At 30.9% G+C, this 15,588-nt stretch overlaps 1 protein-coding gene across 1 annotated transcript; it reads right to left on the reverse strand.

Annotated features, from left to right (window-relative positions):
- Window positions 1–12,629: 12,629 nt before the first annotated feature.
- On the reverse strand, window positions 12,630–14,353 carry LOC124909885 (11S globulin seed storage protein Ana o 2.0101-like). The gene is made up of 4 exons (XM_047450515.1): window positions 14,053–14,353; window positions 13,697–13,956; window positions 13,129–13,584; window positions 12,630–13,016 (listed from the first exon to the last, which is right to left on the reverse strand). Exons 1-4 carry the CDS (start codon window positions 14,351–14,353, stop codon window positions 12,630–12,632), a joined length of 1,404 nt encoding a protein of 467 aa, XP_047306471.1.
- Between the last annotated feature and the right edge of the window lie 1,235 nt (window positions 14,354–15,588).

The following is a 15,588-nucleotide window of genomic DNA, read 5'->3' on the forward strand; positions in this document are numbered from 1 at the left end:
GGCTATAGATAGCTAGCTTGCTAATTAGGAAGTGGGATAGGAATGAATGAATGAAGAATGTGGATTGTAGGGATAATTTATAAGGGAGAGAACTTGATGAGAGAACTCCACCTAAGTTTCATATATTTGCATTGCTGTTTGCATCAGTATTGCATTGCTGATTTTTGTTTTACATTATCTTTTGAAGAAGAATTTGTACACGGCAACCTTGGACAAGTTAAATTAAAGCTCATGTCTGCTTGTTTTGTGCATGGTTTTGGTTTGTCTTGTTGTTTGGAAACAAGAACATCACGAGTTTCCTCATACATACAATTAGCTTGCAATAATTAATTAAACTATTTTATCTCTATAGTTTGCAGTTTAATGTTACTTTTGAATGATATAGATCATAACCCAATTCATTAATCCAATCTTTGTTTTTTTGTTTTGTTTTTGGTAGCTCAAACCATAAAAATTATAAAACAAGTTAATCTATATTGTAAAACAATATTTCTAATTAATTTCAAACTCTTTTGTACATTATGGGTGCAGCCAAATTAAATAAATACATAGAGCAGCAGCTAGAGACACATGCAACCCCTACGTGGACAAGGGCATACATCATGAGCAGCTGGAATATTACTTTAATGTGAAAACCTTTTTAAAAATACACATTTAAAAAATATAATTTAATTTTATTCTAACATTTTGATAAAATTTCAATTCAAGTAACAAGTAATTTCTCAATAATCTTGATTGTACAGATTCAGTCTCATGTACTTTTTAAATTTAAATTGATAATTGACTGCAATAATGTTCATGTTTTTAATTTGAGTATGTACTTATTTTAAATTATTTTATTTTATTTATATATTTTTGTGTTTGATAAAATGACTTAACACTCTTTCATTAGAAGCCTTCAAAGTGGGAAGGTTAATATTAAAACTAGATAAACCCTATTTTTAATTATAAGATGACAAATAAACGACTCAAAAGTTTTTGAATGGTAGCAGTCAAATCACATTACAAACATTGTTTACTATGAACAAATATTACAATATATTTTTCCCAAGCCGCGTTGTCTCTTTGTTCGCCTTTTTTGACCATATTGCCTTCTTCCACGCCTCATCTTTTCTCGTTTTTCATGAAGGGAGATTAAATTGTAGCAGTTGATTATGTTTGTTTACTCTCATTGTTTAATCTTCCTCTGTATGAACCCGTAGTAATATAATAAAATATATTATTCTTTAGGATTTTAGGACTTTTGTTACTGTTTTTCTCTGCTTTAGTTTTACGTGTTTGAGAATCAACAACCTTAATTTCCTCTTTGCTTTTCTCTTTTGCTATATCTTTGTTTTCATCTTCTACCTCTTTCTTGTCTTTAAGTTTATCTTTTTTAGCATTTGGTTAAAGTTTTTTCGATCGAGAAAGAAAAAGAGAACTCTTATTCATCCGGAAGTGACAGAACTAGCCTTTGGACTTAAAAAAACGACATCGTGTCTTTATGTATTTGTCAGTGAGAACAATGATATGGTATATAATTTATCAACCCACTTCATGGGCGAGACAAGTGCAAGACATTCTTATCTCGTCTGATGCGGGTGTAAATCGACAAGAAGGTCCGGTGAGTGAATGAACTTTCCCTGACTAATGTGATTGAGACTTACTTTCCCATTACTAATAACATATATAAAAATATTCTAATTAATTCAAATAATCATACCACACAAATTTTGTGTTTAAATTCTCTAACAAAATAAGGTGAAGGTCTATGCCATATGTTGCATCGAGTTTATATTATAAATATTATATTATACTTATTTAAAAAATATAATTATAGAAATTTATATTTTTAAATAATCAAATTACAATTTAATTCAAAGAAATCAATATTTTAAAATTAATTTAAAATAATTAATTTAAAAGATAATTTATTTGATGAAATAGTTGCCAATTGATTTTTGACTTAAAATAAATAAAACATTTTTGCATATGTATATAAACGTATATTTGACCAGAAATTCTTATAAGTTCGATGTTTGGTGATACTCGAGAAAGAGTTTTTTTACTATATCTTCCGTACCTGTTAAAAACTGTCTATACTTTATAAAATCTTGACATTTGAAAATTTTGATTTTATTATATTTTGTTTGACCAATTATTTTTCAAGTCCTAATATACACATGTTTTTCTTGCATTTAAAATGATATGATAATATTTAAATTATAGTACATGCAATTGATATTGATTTAATCGAGGAAGGTACTTAAAAAAATATTAGTTTAAGGCATTATAATCTATAAATAAATCCAAACAAACCCTTATTAAAATATTTTTTTTTTGCAAATATTCTATAAATATTTTTAAATTGCTTTCTATTTTTTAATATTTTTAAATTGTTTTCTATTTTTTTAATATTTTTAGAAAATAGTTTTTGGGCTCCTAATTTGAAAAGAAAATATTAAAATTAAAATTTCAAACAAACAAACTTGTACATACTAAAATTTTACACACCCAATTTATAAATTTAAAAATAATTATTTTGATTATTTTTGAATGAATAAATCAAAAAAATCAAGGCTAAAAGCCTAATTAAAACAATTAATTACATTAATTATTGTAATAATTAAATCCTAATTAATTAAGGGTAATGGCCAGATGAATAAATAAAATTATTTGAGGTATATGTTGTACTCATTTTATCTCAAATTAATTTTAGAAAAATTACAAGATTAAAATAAATGATTTTGGATGAAATGTGGTACCCATTTTATCCCCTAAAATTATTTATTTAACCCAAAAATATATAAAAATAAATAAATAAATAAATTGGCAAAATATTTGTCATATTTATTTTAAATATTTTGTATATTTTAAAGATTTAAATAAAGACAAAAGGGCGAAAGAAAAAAATTAATTTCAAATAAACCCTTAAGGTTTTAAATAAAATAAAAATTTGTAATCGAGTGTAGCCGAAATTCGGGAGAACAACTACAGCTGAAATCGAGACCATCGGATGGGCGCTGGATTTTCATCCAATGCCCATGAAGCGCCTACGCCGCTCACTGCAGCCTAGGGAACGCGTATCTACGGAGTAGGTGATCAACTAACGCCCTGTTAACTGAAACGCAACAAAACACCCGATGATGGACAAAACCCAAACGGAACGCTTTACGTCTGCGTGTACACACAAAACGACGTAGTTTTGTGCATAGTTTGTCTTCTTCGTCGTGATCACCGGAGGGATAAGAACGAATCCCATCTTTGATTTTTTTAAGATAGAAATTCGTCGATAGTCCACATTTTCGAGTAATTCGAAAGTTAAAATGATCACCCTACCACAATGATCATTTCGATTACGATCATAAGCTTCATCATACTCTAATCGGGCAAGTTGAACCAAGAACAACCAAAACACCATGAATGGTGTTTGACTTATTCAAGACACTTGGCTTCCTCAACCAACTTTGGGAGGCTATAAATAGCCTCCCTTGACAATTCCGAAGCCCAAAGATATCATCTCAATTTACAATTTAAAAAGTTCCAGAAAATCCTCCATTAAAGCTCCAAGTTTTTGGATTTTTGGTATTTTCGTGTAAGACCTTAAAGATTGGATTCAGGCATCCCCAAAGCTTCCTTAAGGTTTAAGGGATTGTTCTCCAACACTCGGTAAGCTTTCAATCATCATTTAATTCATACTCCTAGTTTAAAATTGAAATTTGTATATTTCAGTTTTCATAAGCTTGTATGTTTTTGGTTTTTGAAATTCTTGATTGGAAATCGATCTAAAGATCATTTGTGAGTTTTTTGTGAAAATCAGAACCGATCAATCAGTCTTAAAAAAAAACCAAATTTGAATTTGGAAAAATTAAAAAATGGGTTTTCTATTATTGAACTAATCCTCAAGAACAACATCTTACAAATCTTTCCAACAAGTTTCTAATGATGTTAGGTAACTATTTGGATCATGTTTGATCCATCCCGATCATGTTTGATCAAAATCAAAATTTTCAAACTAAATGAAAATTTTGAGTTCGTGAATTAGTCCAAACGAACAACCATTGTTCATGTTTTGGTAACAATCAATAGGCATGGCATTTTAGCTTCAACGGGTCGGGTACCCGAAGGAACCGAACCGATCGGTTCGGGTAATTTGTTTGCTTTCGGTTCCGGGTAATTTCGAGTCGAGACCGATCGGTTCCAGTTCGGTTCTGGGTATCCGAGAAATATTTTAAAATTCAACCGATCTCATTTTATTGAAATATGTCTACTTTTTTCGTTATGTTCAATTTCAATCCGATTTCAATTTTATCTTTTATTTTGTGTATTTTTAAAATAAAATATGTCTAATTTTTTTATTATTAATTGGTGTGGTAAAATGACTAAAAAAAAATAGAGACAAAGAAGAAAAGAGGATGTAAAAGAGATATATTGGAGATAGAATTAGTTTTTAATTAATATTAGTTTTTCTTATAAATATTATTTATTCGTTTATTATTTTTTTATGTTATAATTTATGGTTGTTTGTTTTATTTTAATTAATATAATATTTTATATTTTTTATAAATAATTTTTTAAAATAATATAAATTGATTTTGTTTTATGTATTATTAAATGCTTTAAAATCAAATTAAAAAGTTAAAATATTGTTAAATTAATTCAAATTATGTTTGACTAATAAAAATAGGTTAAAAAAGTAAAAATATATTTTAAAAAATTGTGTTTGGTTCGGGTCTGGGTACCCAAACCGATATTTCGGGTAATTTAAGTACCCAATTTTTTTGGGTAGATTTGGGTCCGGTTTGGGTCCCCCAAACTTGAAAATTTGCGATGTCTACCAAACAATCAGATGAAGTATAAGGAAGCTTTTGGTAAGCTTCCTACACTTCATTACATCTGAAAAATCAAAAACTCGATTTTTGCCTCTAAACTGTTTTTATGAAAATGAATATCTAGGTAGAATCATACCTTGAGATGATGTTCATAATATTCATGGGAGTTTTGTGAAACTACACAGGCCCTGAGATCAAAGAATCCAAGCCTACATCAAAATTGCAAAACTTGTAATTTTGATGTTTTTGAGAATCGGTAGGTCCGATCGAGAATTTCAGCTAGGACCGAGGTGTCCGACCAATGTTCTTCAGCTAGGACTGAGAGGTCCTACCGATGTTCTTCATCTAGAACAGAGAGGTTCGGTAGATGATTTTTCATCCGACCGAGAGTTCTGGCCCCGATCGAGAATTCTAGCCAAGGAGCGAGAGGTCTTAGCACCCTGACCGAGGCTTTTCAGCCAGGACCAAGAGGTCCAACCTAGAATTCTAGCACTAGACCGAGAATTCTAACCTAGGACCGTGGGCCCTTACCCCCCGACCGATAATACGAACCCATGACCTAAGACACAGATTCTAAGACCTGTTTGGCTCCACTATTAAAATTCCAAAATTATTTTTGTAATTTTGGAATCCCAAACCATTTTCTAAAAATCCCAAAAAACTATAAAATGATTTCAAAATATTTTTGGAATATTTTCACAAAAAATATTTTGATAAGGGCTCGTTTGAGATTTATTTTTAAACGTTAATGCCTTTAAATACTGATGTTATTCAATTATTTTTCTCCCTAGTCATTATCAACATCAAGTACCAACATTTAAATAATTGTTGTTACAATCCTTTAATTCTTAAACCCTAAAATTCCTCTGTCGTGGGCACTAGACTCTTAATTGGATGCGAGGGATCCTCGGTCGGGTGCTGGAATTCTTCGATCGGGACTAGAATTCATTGGTCGAGTGCGAGAGTTATCGATCGATGCTAGAATTCCTAGGTCGGGTGTAGGGAAAGTTTAATTCTTAGTCGGAAATCGAACCCATCTAAATTTATCGGTCGGATACCAAGAATCCTCGGTCGGATGCAGAATTTCTCGGTCGGGTGGGAGAATTCCTCGGTCAAGTGGGAGATTTCCTCGGCCAAGTGTGGGATTTCTCGGTCATACGCCAAGATTTAGGGATGACAATGGGTACCCGTATACTCGATACCCGTGGGTACCCGATGGTCGGGTTCGGGTATTTTAAATCGGGGTCGGGGATGGAGACTGAAAATGATTACCCGATCGGTTCAGGTTCGGGGATGGGAAATGTACAAAACTCAAACCCGATACTCGATACCCGAAATATTAATATTAAATATATATATATATATATATATATATATGTTAAAAATTAAATTGACTTTTCAAATTTCAAATCAATACCATCATTATAAATTTACATTAAATATATTAATTAATTAGTTACACCAACATTCAACCACTCACTCCCCACGCCATAATTAATTTAATTTATATTCTCCATGACTCTTAATCTTTCTTTCTTTAATAATAAAATTTTTCCCTCTGTATTCATTTCTTATTTTCAAGATTAACATCTCTTATCTCTTTTGTTTCAATATTTTCTCTAATTTTTGTTGAACTTCTCTCTAATTCTTGTTGAAGTTCATGTATGTATATTGTTCAACTTCTACAATATAACTATACAAGTAAGTAATATTTTCATATGTATTTTTAATATTTAGTATTTAGTATATTTATAAATAATAAATAAAAATTCATATTTTAATCGGGTAATGGGGTACCCGTTGAGTATTAAGTACCCGGTGAATCGGGGATGGGGATACAAATAGATATACCCGTCGAGTTCGGGGTCGGGGATGGGTAATAAAATAAAAATCGGGTTCGAGGATGAATACTTCACTACCCGACGGGTAGGGTACCCGTTGCCATCCCTACGAAGATTCCTCGGTCAGATGTAGAGGGTCCTCGGTCGAACCGAGATGTCTTGGTCGATCGTCAAGAACATCAAACTACATGTTTGATGATTTTAATTAAAGTCTTTATTCTTCGATCTGAGGGTATGTGAAGTTTCGTTTAGTCTTATGGATCATGTATAATATCATCCCGATGCATCATTCGATCGGAATGTTGTTCCATTTGATTCAAATAGTTCTTGAGCGAAAATCGGGTTTTTAATTTTAAAGGTTTTATTGGGTATAAAGAATTTACCAGCAACTTAATTATATATGTTATGATCAAATAAAATCAAAACTTGAACACTAGCTGTTCATTTTAACCAACTCAAGAACTGAAATTTTTATTTTATTTAAAAATTTTGGTTTTTGATCAAACATGATCAGAATTACTTGGAATCAATATGAAACTACCCCTAACACCTCTAGAAATATATTATAAAGGTTTTCAGGTCACTGTTCTTGAGTTATAACTCAAGAATACAAACCCGATTTTGAAAATTTTCAAAATCAAATTTTGGTTCTTTTGATTTGGATAGATTGATTCAAAATGGTTTCGACAAAAAACTTTTAAATGATCTCAAGATCATTTTCCAATCAAGAAATTGAACAATCAAGAAATATGTAAAACTAGAAGAACTGGAATATAAAAATTTCAATTTGAATTTATAAGTTGAATTATAACATAAATGGAAGTTTATAGTGAGTTGGAGAACATTCCTTAACTCTTTTAGAAACTTTGTAATTAATCAGAACTGAACCTTAAGGCCATACACAAATTTTAAAAATTTTCATGAAAAACTTGAATATTTTAATGGAGAATTTCATATGAAGTGGATTGAGGGTTTAAGATTCTGATCATTGATTTCGTTTTGGCTGAGAGGGGCTATTTATAGCCAGTCAATGTCGGTTCATCGATCAAGTGGATCGAGTTTAGGAAAAAAATGTCATTAATGGCTTTTGTCTTTTCTTCATCTAGTTGATCGTTATAAGGCATGATTTCTCCTATAATCATAGGTGAAATGATCACCAAGTTATCATGATCATTTCAACTTTTGAATCAAGTCATTTGATGGAGTATCGACCGACTTCCATCCTTAAAAAATCAAAGATTTCGGCCGATATTGATCTAGTTCGTCGCGAGGATGAATACAAACCAGGGTAAAAAATAGCGTTGTTTGTTTCTTCCGCGGTTGAGCGCCGAGGGAGTCTCGAAACGACGTCGTGTTTGCCTAGACAAATATGTGTTCCGTCTGCGTTAGGCGTTCCGTTCGCGTCTGGGCTAATAACGTTGAGGCGCCCATTAGTTGATCCGTTATTTTGCGAACACACATTTCTTCCATTGCAACGGGTACGCGGCTAGCTGTTAGGCGTTGGATGATATTTTAGCGCTCATCTGATGACTATGGGGTCTGTTGCACTAATTTCTTTTAATTTCGGTTGTAATAGATCTCGATCCTTTTTCAGCCTTAGAGCTTGTTTGAAATTGATTTATTTTAACTCTCTTTTGTTCCATTTTTAATCTACAAAACATACATAATGTTTTTAATATGCATATCATTTATTTTGTCTATTTATTTTATTTTTTGACATATTTTGATTTTCTTGGCCTTTATCTTAATTAATTGGGATTTAATTATTATAATAATTATTTCAATAAGTTATTTAATCATGATTTGGCCTTAATTTTAATTATCTTTAATTTATTTATTAAAAATATTATTTACAAATTTTTAAATTGGGTAAATAAAATTTTAGAGCTTACCTATTTAAATAAATATATTTATATAAAAATAGAAATAAATTAATAAATATGAATATAGATAATATATATGTTTATATATTTGTATAAATATAAAAATATGAATATATATAAATTAATAAGAAAATAGTATTTAAGATAATATTATTATATTATATATATATTATTTTATATTTTATGTAAAATAATTATATATATATATATTTAAATTTAAAATTTAATAAGCAAATAATATTTAAAACATATATACCCAATTTATAAAATTTAAATATTATTTTGATTTATTTTCAAATAAATAAAATCTAAATAATTAACTAAAGGCCAAAAACTTAATTAAACAATTAATTAAATTGATTATTGTGATAATTAAAATGTAATTAGTTGAGGACAATGGCCAAATAAAATAAATAAAATTATTTGGGATAAATGTTTTACTTATTTTATCTCAAAATAATTTAAAAAAAATCAAAGGATTAAAATAATTAATTTAAGATGAAATGTGGTACCCATTTATCTTTAAATATTATTTATTTAGCCCAAAAATATACAAGAAAATAAAATAATTAGAAAAAATAGTTTTCATATTTAATTTAATATTTTGTGTATTTTAAAAGATTAAAAATAAAATCAAAAGTGTGAAAGAAAAATTAATTTCAAACAAACCCTTAAGGTTTTAAAATAAAAAATAAATCAGTAATCCAGTGCAGCCGAAATCCGGAGGATTCATTGTAGTCGGAATTACCACAATCAGATGAGTGTTCGATTGTCATTCAACACCCAACGTCACGCTGAGTTGCTCACTATAGCCGAAAGAACGCACGTCCGCGAAGCAGGCGATCGTCTAATGCGCACCTCAGTGTCGTTAGCCGAAACGCGTCGAAACGCCCAAAACGCAACTAAACCGTGACGGAACACCAACGAACCGCTCCGCGTTCTAGCTCAAAATGTTGATGTTTCGTCTTTGGGTCGTCTTTTTTCTTGTGATCGTCGGAGGATAAGACCATATCCCATCTTTGATTTCTCAAAGATGGAACTCAACCGTTAATCAATATTTTTGGCTAATTCAAAAGGTGAAATGATCACCCTACCACGGTGATCATTTCTTATATAACCTTAGGCATAATTATGCCCTATTACGGCAAGTTGATCCAAGAACAACCAAAATTCCATTAATGGCTTTTGGCTGATTCAAGGCAACTTGATACCTCAAAGATGATCATCAAAAGGTGAAATGATCACCCTACCACGATGATCATTTCTCATAAAACCTTAAGCATAATTATGCCTTATTACGGCAAGTTGATCCAAGAACAACCAAAATCTCATTAATGACTTTTGGCTGATTCAAGGCAACTTAATACCTCAACCAACTTCGGGAGTCTATAAAGCCTCCCTTAACAATTCTGAATCCAAGAGATCACCTCTCAAACTTTGGATCAATATTTACAGAAAATCTGTCATTAAAACTTCAACCTTTCAGATTTTTCGAAATCTATGTATAAGGCCTTAAAGCTTGGATCTAAGCATTCTCAACGCTTCTAAGCTTAGAATCATCCTTTAATTCATACTTCCAATTTGAAATTGAAATTTTTATATTTCAGTTTTCATAAGCTCGTATGTTGTTTGGTCTTTGAATTTGATGATTGGAAATCGATCATATGATCATTTATCTTGAAAAGAAAAACCGAAATTTGAATTTTGAAAAATTAAAAAATGGGTTTTCTGTTCTTGAGCTAATCCCCAAGAACATGAGCTTAAAATCTTCCCAACATGTTTCTAATGATGTTGGAAAACTATTTGAATCATGTTTAATCCATCCCCATCATGTTTGATCAAAATCAAAATTTGTAAAATAAATGAAAATTTTGAGTTCTTGAATTGGTCCAAATGAACATACATTATTCATGTTTTGGTATCAATAAAGTATATGAAGTATAATAAAGTTATTGACAACCTAAAAAATAAAAAATTCACACAAAATATGGACAATCACACTTAGCTTTAGGTTAAACAAGAAAATGAAAAATAAAATAAAAATTAAAGAATAAAAATAGAATTCTAAATGCTAAAATTGTAAAAGTAAAGATTTACGAGGCGTTGTGGAATATAGCGTTTTTAGTCTTTTCCTACACTAAATCAAGCGAAGAACTCCTAAAGAATCTCTAATTATGGCGTGCATACGCCTAAATTATTTTCCTATTTTTTAAGAAAATTAGGTGCCAACTCTCTAGTGTGAGGTTTATTTTTAATCGAAAATTTTAAAAAGATTATGTCAACCTCCCATTAAATTCTCAATCTCATGGAAGGGAGGGTTAGTTATGAGGTTGACTATAAAATCTATTTTTTTCGCTTAATTTTTTTGATATTTGAAATGGTAAATTTGATTTAAAATAAATTAATTTATAAAATAAATTAAATTATTGGCCAACCTTTTAATTTAAAGATTCGCTTACTCGATAAAAATCAAGAATATTTTTACGTCTATAAATATGATTTTACCATAGATCCCTTGTTGGGTTCGATATTTAGTGATACTCAGAAAAGATTTCTCGTGTTATATCTAAGTATGGCAATTTAAAATTGCCCCGCAAAAACTGAACCGAATTATCCCATTTGGGACAGTTTTTCCCCGAAACTGAACGAGGATGGGGCGGGGATGATATTTGTCTCCCCGCCCCGATCTCATCCCGATTCTGTCCCGAAAACTATAAACATAATTAAATATATTAAATCACCAATATATTTATTTATTCACTATATTTTATAAGAGTCGTAAGTTTATTTATTTATAATAATATAAAATTTCAATATATTATATTAAAAAATTCGTTTTTAAATTTTTTATTTTTTTAAGAAATATTTTATTAATGGTGCCCTGCGGGGATTTCCCAAACCGAACGGGGCGGGGATGGTATTAAAAAAATCCCCGAAATAAAAACGGGACGGGGATGGTAAATGCAATCTCCGTCCGGAACCACCCCATTGTCATCCCTAGTTATATCATTTGTACTCATTAAAGAATAGTCTATACTCCACAAAATTTTAGTTTTATTTAGAAAATTGGATTCATTAATCTTATTTATCTAATTATTTTATATAATTTAGACGTATATTTAAATTTAAAAATATTAAATAAATGTCAATATCTAAAACGATATTAAATTTTTGATATTCGGTTTGGTTGGAACGGTTTTGGTTTGGTTTAAACCGTTTGATCAATTTACTTACACAGTTAGTTAAAGCTATTTAAAACGAGATTTTATTTTAATGATTTTAAACACCGTTAATTTATTATTTATGTGTTATTATAAATATCACGTAAATATTAAATTAACTGCGATTAAAACCGTTAAAAGACAAAATCTCGCTTAGTATAAATTTAATAATAAAAAACTACAAATTATTATGATGTTTGAAATATAAATGTAGATCTCACTTAAACTAAATAAAGAATACTAATTTGATCATTATTATTATTATTATTATTATTATTATTATTATTATTATTATTATTATTGAGTAGATATATATAAGAGTGTTTTAGATTTCTCATATTAGGTTCAAATTCAACAATACATTTCAATTTATATATATTTTTAAATAATTTGATACAAGATATCAACTATTTTTTTTTCTATCCTGGCCCATTTAATTATTTTCTTAATTACGCTTTAAATAAATATATTATTCAAATGAGGACATTTGCATATTTAATTATTAAGTAAAGAGTAATTAACACTACAATTAAATGTTATTATTTTCACTTTAAATATTATAAATAAATACAAAGAAATTGAAAAGTTAAAAGTAATATTTATTAAATGTTGAACTCTATATTAATATTAACTAGAGTTTTCACTAAAAGAAAACATTCATATTTTGATATTTAAAATTGATATTTTGTAATCTAAAGTGTTATACAATTTTTAATATTTTTGTTATAAGAGGATGTATACTTTATAGAAATATTGACTGTAAAATAAAAATGTCATTATTTATTAGTAGTTAGAACTCGAATGACATACATATATTTATTATTTATTATGATTCTCGCATTTATAGATACTCAAACTATTTTTACTACAATTTCAAATCCTCTCCGATTGCCTCTTTGATCGCGGGAAGATCCTCACTTCTTGTCGGTTATACTTTAGCTTTTGTGCCTCGTCTCTCGACATCCGGAAAGCACTCATCACCACTTCCACCGGCATTGCCCGGATCACCGAAGTCTTCCCAGCCAACGGGCTTGATATGGCCCTGTCATTTGTCTTGAACGACACCCACTCTAATCCTTCGTTTCCTGCCAGCTTGACTTCAGCGTAGTTCTGAGGGACGACCAATAGCTGCCCTTGACGGACTTCGCCATTGAAGACGGCCCGGTTGGAGTGACCCACCACTTGGATTCGGCCCGTTCCGCGCAATATGTATATTATGTTGTGGGCGTTAAGAGTCCAGTGTGGAGCCGCCATTGCGTTCTTGAAGTGAAGAGATCGAAACATTGCGTTAGAAAACATTGTCAGTAGCTAGTTTGAGTCTCTATATATATATGTCTATCACTAGCTATTTGTATATATGCTTAATTATTACCTCGAAAAGGACTCCTCTCTCGGCGCTCAATTGGATTTCCTTCAAAATTGGGAGGTTATGACTATTGACGGTGCTAATGCGACCACCCTGAGCGGTGTACACATCTGCTCTCTCTGGATCGTCGAGATTTTCTCTGATCCTCATTGTGCAAACGGTTTCCTCGAATCTGTTGCTTTTTGGGCTCCACTCTCTTCTTCTTTCCTCTTCTTCGTATTTGGATGGTCTTTGCATTTCAAATTCTTTACCTACCCTCACAATGAATCCTCTGTTATCATCTTGTCCCTGTAGTCTTGCGGCTGTCTCCATGTCGACTTGGAAAGATTCCGCCAAAACCTCGGTCTCAAATCCCTGGAAAAGGTTGCCTGAAAAGTTCTCATCTTGTTGTTGTTGACCACTGTACTTCCTCCTCTGTTGCATTTCTGATGACTCTTGCGGATTACCGGCAAGGAAGAATCTCTACAACACAATTAATTCAAGAAGACTCGTTGTCTAATTTATATATTCTTGCACTTGCACGCGGTTAATAATTTTCGAATATATATTTATATGTGATATGTTAATTAGTTACCCTGAGGTTTTGATCGAGCTGGTTTTCGACGTTGCTGGTATCGTGGACCACCATGAGTTCAAGGTCTTCGTTGCCATCGTTATGGACCCAATGGGCTACACCAACTTTGAAGGCAACAATGTCTCCCTTCCTGCAACGATGGATCTTCTGGTGTTGATCCCTAAACTTTTGTGAGCCAAATTGTCCTCCAACATCAATTTGTTCGCTCGATTGAAACGTTTCTGCGCAGCCTGGATTTATGGTGCCAACAATTCCCCTACCTATTCCATTCCATGCATGCATGCATGTTTCAATATTTAATTAGTATTCTAAATTAAATAGTAATAGTAAAATTTAACAAAAGAAGAACAACATGCCTTTTACAACATAAGCCAGCAGAGGGGCATTGCTGAAAGTAGGCAAGAGGAGGCCTCCTTGCTGGATAAGGTGGCGGGAGGCGGCCACACCGGCACACTGAATCTGGTCAGAGGTCTGGTCCCAAACATCGGTGTAACCGGCTTCATGCTGGAGGCGCCTGGCAGGCTCGAGAGGGTTGATGCTTTGGATGCGACACTGCGCTTGTTGTTGTTGGCCAGCTTCATGTCTATAAGCAGAGCCTCCGGTTGTAAGGACCAGGAAGCATAGTATGCTAATTGGAAGTACACAAGAGTTAACCATGGCTATAGATAGATAGCTAGCTAGCTAATTAGGAAGTGGGATAGGAATGAATGAATGAATGAAGAATGTGGATTGTAGGGATAATTTATAAGGGAGAGAAGTTGATGAGAGAACTCCACCTATGTTTTGAGATGGCATTGCTGTTTGTATCATTGCATGGCTGGTTTTTGTTTTACATTATCTAATGAAGAAGAATTTGTACACGGCAACCTTGGCCAAGTTAAATTAAAGCTCTTGTCTTCTTGTTTTGTGCATGGTTTTGGTTTGTCTTGTTGTTTGGAAACAAGAACATCACGAGTTTCCTCATACATACAATTAGCTAGCAATAATTAATTAAACTATTCTATCTCTATAGTTTGCACTTTATTGTTATTTCTGAATGATATAGATCATAACCCATTTCATTAATCCAATCTTTGTTTTTTTGTTTTGTTTTTTTTAGCTCAAACCATAAAAATTATAAAACTTCATCTATTTTGTAAATCAATATTTCTAATTAATTTCAAACTCTTTTGTACATTATGGGTGCAGCCAAATTAAATAAATACAGATAGCAGCAGCTAGAGACACATGCAACCCCTACGTGGACAAGGGCATGCATCATGAGCTGGAATATTACTTTAATGTGAAAACCTTTTTACAAAATATATATATATATTTTAACATTTTGATAAAATTTCAATTTTAATAACAAGTAATCTCTCAATAATCTTGATTGTACCATTCAATCTTGGGTACGTAGCTATTCTAAATTATTTTATTTTATTATATATATATATATATATATATATATATATATATTTAAAAACGACTTAACAACATTTAATTAATAAACTTAAAAAGTGGGAAGATTAATAATTAAAACTAGACAAACCCTAATTTTGATTAGTACTTGCTTGTCTATTACTAATAATATATATAAAAATATTTTAATTAATTCAAATAATCATACCACACAAATTTCGTGTTTAAATTCTCAAACAAAATAAGCTAAATGAATAGCAAAATCTTGAATGTTTTAAATAATTATTAGAATGTATTCTACGTGTTGCATGAGTTTATATTATAAATATTTAAATAAAATATTATACTTATTTAAAAAACATATAATTATACTAAGGAATCACTAGTAAAAAAAATGGTAAATGGCGACCATCTCCACCGATTGGTGGAAAACCAATCGGTATAGTCCTAAAATGTCACCATGGCAAATGGGCGGTAATTTTTCCGTGCTT

The sequence above is a fragment of the Impatiens glandulifera genome, chromosome 7, assembly GCF_907164915.1.
Source record: "Impatiens glandulifera chromosome 7, dImpGla2.1, whole genome shotgun sequence".
Taxonomy (NCBI): domain Eukaryota; kingdom Viridiplantae; phylum Streptophyta; class Magnoliopsida; order Ericales; family Balsaminaceae; genus Impatiens; species Impatiens glandulifera.

Excerpts from the sequence above, each read along its gene's own strand:
- LOC124909885 (XM_047450515.1), bottom strand. The coding sequence starts at position 14,353 with ATGGTTAACTCTTGTGTACTTCCAATTAGCATACTATGCTTCCTGGTC. Across the intron at positions 13,585-13,696 it reads AGCTCGATCAAAACCTCAGG|AGATTCTTCCTTGCCGGTAA; the intron begins GTAACTAATTAA and ends ATTGTGTTGTAG. Across the intron at positions 13,017-13,128 it reads AGAGAGGAGTCCTTTTCGAG|AACGCAATGGCGGCTCCACA; the intron begins GTAATAATTAAG and ends CTTCACTTCAAG.